Source organism: Orycteropus afer, unplaced genomic scaffold (genome assembly GCF_000298275.1).
Source record: "Orycteropus afer afer isolate SDZICR_OR568_19922 unplaced genomic scaffold, OryAfe1.0 scaffold00387, whole genome shotgun sequence".
Taxonomy (NCBI): domain Eukaryota; kingdom Metazoa; phylum Chordata; class Mammalia; order Tubulidentata; family Orycteropodidae; genus Orycteropus; species Orycteropus afer.
This window is the reverse complement of record NW_006921974.1, coordinates 2,483,538-2,489,622: the sequence shown is the minus strand read 5'-3', so window position 1 is coordinate 2,489,622 and position 6,085 is coordinate 2,483,538. Positions and strand designations below refer to the sequence as shown.

The following is a 6,085-nucleotide window of genomic DNA, read 5'->3' as shown; positions in this document are numbered from 1 at the left end:
ATGACAGATGCCGCTGTGTCCTTCGCCAAGGACTTCCTGGCAGGTGGAGTGGCCGCGGCCATCTCCAAGACAGCGGTAGCGCCTATCGAACGGGTCAAGCTGCTGCTGCAGGTACGTCGTGGGGTCGGGCGAGCCCAACCAGGAAGTGGGGGAGGGGTCGTACACAACGCAGGGGTCCCCACGGGAGGCGGGGCGCCAAGTCTAAAACATGTCTGAGGAAGTGGCAGGGTGGGGGTCGGGGTAGCGGCAGAGTCGGACCAAAAGGCAAACTCGAGGAAGCTGAAGTTTAGGTCTAGGAAGGGGCCGGGGGCGGAGGGAGGCGAGGAAGGCCAGGCGCTCAGCATCCCGGATGCCGCACAATCCGAGAGCGACTGTAGCCTCGGGCCTTGGGAACAAGGGCGAAGTGTAAATGCCTGCCCAGGAAAGAGGAGCCCTGGGCCTAACGGAGGATCTCAAGGTCGCGGCAAGGAGATAACAGCCCAGGGGAGGCTGAGCCGGCCGGTCCCACGGCTGCCCAACCGGGGACGCGCGCAAACCTCGCCGGGCCGGAAGCCGGCGCCGGGAAGCGCGTGTGCTTCTACGTCCGCCCCCGCGCGGCAGCCGCCACCTCCAGGCCTTCCACGCTGTCCCCAGCTCCGGCTATAGAGGGCACTCCTGGGCGAGCGTCATGCTGGTAGCACGGGTCACCTCTAGGAGAGGAATGGAGGCGGAGCGGGAGGGTGGTAGCGCAGACCTGAGGTGTAGGTCATCAGGGTGACCGCGCCCTACCTTGGACTCGCCCTACTGCCTGTGAATCTGAGTCTGAGGTAATGACCTTTCTCCTAGCTCTAAAGGTCATAGTCTGCTTGAGGGTGCCCCCCTCCCCACCCAAAGGGCTGGAGGCTTTAATTACCTGTAAGGGTACAGATCACCTCTCCCACCTGGGACAGCATTAGGGGGTTAGGAGGGTCCAACTTGGATGCTACCCAAGACTAGACTTGTTGAGGGTGGGAACTAACCTTAAAGGACACTGAGATGGTATCTCTGCTTCCCTTTCCCCTTCCACATGGTTGTAACTGTCTCTTGGCCCCCTTACTCCCTCTCAGGTGCAGCACGCCAGTAAGCAAATCACTGCAGATAAGCAGTACAAGGGCATTATCGACTGTGTGGTTCACATTCCCAAGGAGCAGGGTGTCCTGTCCTTCTGGTGTGGTAACCTGGCCAATGTCATCCGATACTTCCCCACCCAGGCTCTCAACTTTGCCTTCAAAGATAAATACAAACAGATCTTCCTGGGTGGTGTGGACAAGAGGACCCAGTTTTGGCGCTACTTTGCAGGGAACCTGGCATCAGGTGGCGCTGCAGGGGCCACGTCTTTGTGCTTTGTATACCCTCTTGATTTTGCCCGTACCCGTCTAGCGGCTGATGTGGGTAAAGCTGGCGCCGAAAGGGAGTTCAGAGGCCTCGGTGACTGCCTCATTAAGATCTACAAGTCGGATGGGATTAGGGGCCTGTACCAAGGCTTTAATGTGTCTGTGCAGGGTATTATCATCTACCGAGCTGCCTACTTCGGTATCTATGACACTGCAAAGGGTAAGTGTGTTGTGTGCTTTGAAATTGTTCTTATGAGACCATTTAAAAGATCATTTTGCCAACCTAATTATCCAGGAACCAGCACTTTTTTTTTTTTTTTTAAATAGCTGAAGGAAGCCAAAGTCAATCCCGTACATGCACAGATGAGGACATGTTTGGGGGCTGTGGGATGCCATCACTCAATAGAATCCTGCTTTTTGATAAAAGATGTCTCCTTTCGTGTTCTCAGGAATGCTTCCAGATCCCAAGAATACACACATCTTCATCAGCTGGATGATCGCTCAGTCCGTCACAGCCGTGGCTGGATTGACTTCCTACCCATTTGACACTGTCCGTCGCCGCATGATGATGCAGTCAGGGCGCAAAGGAAGTAAGTTCGGCTTGAGTAGGAGATAGAAACGTAGGCGTGGGGCAGGCTGTAGCCACAAACTGGCAGTCTTCACATCTTGGGATGGGACTGGATCCTGTCTGTATCAAAGCTGTCTTTGAGCCCGGCCTGTTAGATGACTATGAATGAGGATGCTTAAGTGGTATTAGAGGTTAAGACCAATGGGTAGTCTACATATCCAATTCCCTAGTCACAGCATTAACTTTAATATTTCAGGATTGCCCCCATGAATGTGTAAATGTTGAGTTTACAAACAACAGACACTAACTTTTAGAGAGGCGGGGCTCGGTTCTAGTCCGAAGTTTTAGGCCTCTCATAGGCCCTCAGTCACCAACTCCCTGTGTTTATTCTTTGCAGCTGATATCATGTACACAGGCACACTTGACTGCTGGAGGAAGATTGCTCGTGATGAAGGAGGCAAAGCTTTTTTCAAGGGTGCATGGTCCAATGTGCTCAGAGGCATGGGTGGTGCTTTTGTGCTTGTCTTGTATGATGAAATCAAGAAGTTCACATAAGTTATTTCCCAGTTTGTTTCCCCCTGTGAACAGGCATGTTGTATTATATAACATATCTTGAGCATTCTTGACAGACCGTTGGCTGTCTGTATCAATGGCAACTACCTACTGGTTGAAAATGGGAGCAATAATATTCATCTGGCCAGTTTTCTCTTAAAGCCATTTCCATGATGATGATGGGACTCAATTATATTTTTTATTTCAGTCACTCCTGATAAAATAAAAAAATTTGAAGAAATAAAAATATCTGAAACGCAGTTTGGCTTGTGCTTGCAGTTTATTTTTACCTAAATGTTACAACAAAGGGTTTAAGCTTCTGGAATGAAGACGTTTTTTGAAGACCATCCATTGAGTAACTTGGTTGTGTGACCTCAGAACACTCCCAATACCGTAAGCAAAGTGCAATTCAGGCCCAGTGCATCCCCAAAGCATCAGCCTGTTGCCTTGTCTGTAGTTAAATGAGCTTTCTCCAAACAGTACTGTGCCCTGCCTTTCCTAGTTCTGTGGTTATTAATCTAGATATATTTAGAAATAGTAGTAAATGAATTTTCATCCAGTTGCCAGCCTTCATCTTCACCTGGCTTGGGGCATTTAATCCCATTCAAAGCAGAGGATTAGAACTTGAAGTTACGTAGTGCTGAGATTGCAGTGCTGTCGAAGATTAGGGAGCAAGCTAGACAACTCCTGTGACCTCAAAACTCACCCTACAAAGAGGAACTGGAGTGCCTGCATTTTGTAATAAGCCCAGTCAATGGAGGACATGCATGTTTATTTTGGATAAACATCCAAATTTGGGATCCATGTGAAAATGTTGAAAAACTTCCCAAAGCCCTTGACGAGTGTTTAGAAATCCTGTGGGTTTTGCCTGTGACATGAGATTATGAAGAGTAAAGCACCGTGTCTCAAGCCATGACGTTAAAAGAAAATGATAGGGTAGGTGATGCCCGTGCACAGGGAGAACTCGGCTCTGAGGACCACCGCCCACTCTCCGTATAAGGGCTGCTCACAGCAGGTTTGCATGGCGTGCATTAATCCACAGGAGATATCTTTAGTCCTAGAAGTTTCTTCGGTGTGTCATGCCCATGAATCGTATAGCTTAGTTAACTCTTCTGGTGTAGGCCTGGATTAAAAACCTGGGCTCTGCCACCTACTAGCTGTGCTGTGTTAATTTCTCCAAGCCTCAATTTTCCTCCATCTCTCGACAGCACACAACAACAACAAATAAAATGAGAAGAACGCCTGTCTCAGAGGGTTGCGGCAAAGATTAAACAATTTATGCAAAGCAACTACCATAGAACCTGTTGTTGTGTTGTTATGTGCTGTGGAGTCAGACCCGACTCATAGTGACCCCTCCTTGGGTTGCTGAGGCAGTATCAATAAGGAAGTAGATTACCCAACCTTCCTTCCAAGGAGTGGCTGGTGGGTTTGAACCACCAGCCTTCCGGTAAGCAGTCAAGTGCCTTAGGCACTATGCTACCAGAGCACCTATAGAACCTGTTAGGCATACATAATAAGCCATCCATAAATGGTAACTGATCATTATAAGAGCTCTGGTGGTGCAGTGGTTAAAGCATTGCTGCTAGCCAAAAGGTCGGTGGTTTGACCCCACCATCTGCTCCATGGGAGAAAGAGGAGGCAGGCTGCTTCCATAAAGATGTACAACCTTGGCAACCCTAGTGGGCAGTTCCATATGCTAGAGGGTCGCTATGAGTCAGAATTGACTCAATGGAAGTGGGTGGGCAATCATTATTAGGAGACACTTAAGGTTTCAGGAGCTCTAGAATCAGAAGTTCCTGGGTTTGAATCCTGGCTCTGCTGGTTATGAGGAACCCTGGTGGCACTGTGGTTAATTTGCTTGGCTGTGAACGGAAAGGCCCTTGGTTTGAACCCATAAGCTGCTCTAAGGGAGAAAGATAATGGCAGTCTGCTTTCGTAAAGATTGACAGCTTTGGAAACCTTATGGGCAGTTCTCTGTCCTATAGGGTCGCTCAGAATCAATGATAGCAACACTGCCTGATACTTATTAGCTGTATGACCTTGGGCAAGTCATTTAATCTCCCTGAGCCTCAAATTTCCTCATCTGTAGAATGGGGATATAATAGCGCTAGCCCTAGTTCTTAGTGGTGGTGTGAGTTAAAACACATAGAGCAATTAATATGGTACCTGGCATGTAGTAAGAACTCCAATGTGAGATTCTTCCATAATCAGGCACTCATTCTTGTTGAATGAAGATTTCCCAAAGTAGAGCGCTACTTAAGGTTGAATTCAAGCCCGCTTATCTTTTTTTGTAACAGCCCAGATATACTATATTGTGCAGAATTTATGTAAAATGAACTTCAGCCTAGGTCTTTTTCAGATACAGCTCTTTTTTTTTCTGTTAAAGGGGACAATAGGCTCTCCACTTAGGGCTGCAACCCACAATACAAGAGGACCCGAGCCCCCTTTATGGTTATGACAATAGATGTGGACTCACAGAGCTGGCAGCTATTAAAATAAAACCTAGGACCAGGCATTAATGATCAGAAAGCAAGAAGTGGCGCCTCCTACAATTGGGTGGCTGACATAGATTTTTTTTCTGTTCTTTCTATTCTTGTTGTTCAATGATTTTTGAAATTTAATTTAAAGACAAAGTGGTTTTAATCTCTCCAAGCTGTGCTGGATAGTGCTATAGAATTCATTATGTCCATTATGCTCATGCGAACATTGATGGTACACAATCTTAGCAACACCCTAATTTATGCCGTTGTTTTGTTACTATTCAATGCATAACAGGATCCGTGAAGCCTGATTCCAGGTGAGAGAGACAGAATACAGGTCAGCTCGTGCACAGCCGCACATCCTATTCCAGGGTCCTCGCCACTCAGTCACCAGAGGCAGTGTGGTGCGGGTGCTCCGGACCTCCGGAACACAAAGCGAGGGGTGTCTTCCCAGAGGGGCAGTTTTTGTGGATGGTAAGTCATTTCAACCATTATTTTCATATTAAAAGAGATGCCAATATGTTACAGAGTCGGTTGCAAATTTGAATGCCCTTTTTAAACATAAACTACAACGAGAGTTCTTGTGGACCGAGGACCTTTTCTGGCACTGTCCCCAGACCCCTGGGGGGCACCTATTCAGGCTCCTATGCCACTATGGAGACTTTGATAGAAAAATTTGAGAAGTACTGTTGCACTGTGCAATAGATTTTCAAGTGTCAGTGTTATTGGGGTAAACTTCATTTCTCCATTGAAGTTTGTGAGAACAGTACTGCTAATTGTTTTCTTAGGCTTTTAATACAGTTCATATATATGCATGGTAATAAAAGTCAGAGAGAAAAGATAGAAAATGAAAAGTAACCGTTTCCCTGTCCAGCCTCTCCCATCCCTAACCGCCTTCCTCAAAAGTAATCATTAATAACAGTTTCTTGTGTGCCGCCCGCCCCCTGAAAGGAATGCATATTGTTGTAATAGCAGCTGGTTTGTTTTATCTGAATTATATTCCGATCTTTTGGATTCAAAATGGCATGATTCTTGTAGAACAGTGTCAGGTTGTGGGGTACCAGAACCCAATAGAAGCTGCCAGGAGGCAGGTGGGCAGGAGAGGCTAGCTTCTGGCCTCTGAGTAAGAATTG

The 6,085-nt window shown here is 47.4% G+C and overlaps 1 protein-coding gene across 1 annotated transcript; it reads left to right on the top strand.

Annotated features, from left to right (window-relative positions):
• Positions 1–2,475, top strand: SLC25A5 (solute carrier family 25 member 5). The gene is made up of 4 exons (XM_007953345.2): positions 1–111; positions 1,086–1,572; positions 1,802–1,942; positions 2,318–2,475. The coding sequence occupies exons 1-4, from the start codon at positions 1–3 to the stop codon at positions 2,473–2,475; spliced, it is 897 nt and encodes a 298-aa protein (XP_007951536.1).
• Positions 2,476–6,085: the final 3,610 nt, after the last annotated feature.

Bases quoted from the DNA above. Each gene is read 5' to 3' on its own strand.
- SLC25A5 (XM_007953345.2), top strand. From the start codon at position 1: ATGACAGATGCCGCTGTGTCCTTCGCCAAGGACTTCCTGGCAGGTGGA. The intron at 112-1,085 runs GTACGTCGTGGG...ACTCCCTCTCAG, and splicing joins GGGTCAAGCTGCTGCTGCAG to GTGCAGCACGCCAGTAAGCA. The intron at 1,573-1,801 runs GTAAGTGTGTTG...TCGTGTTCTCAG, and splicing joins TATCTATGACACTGCAAAGG to GAATGCTTCCAGATCCCAAG.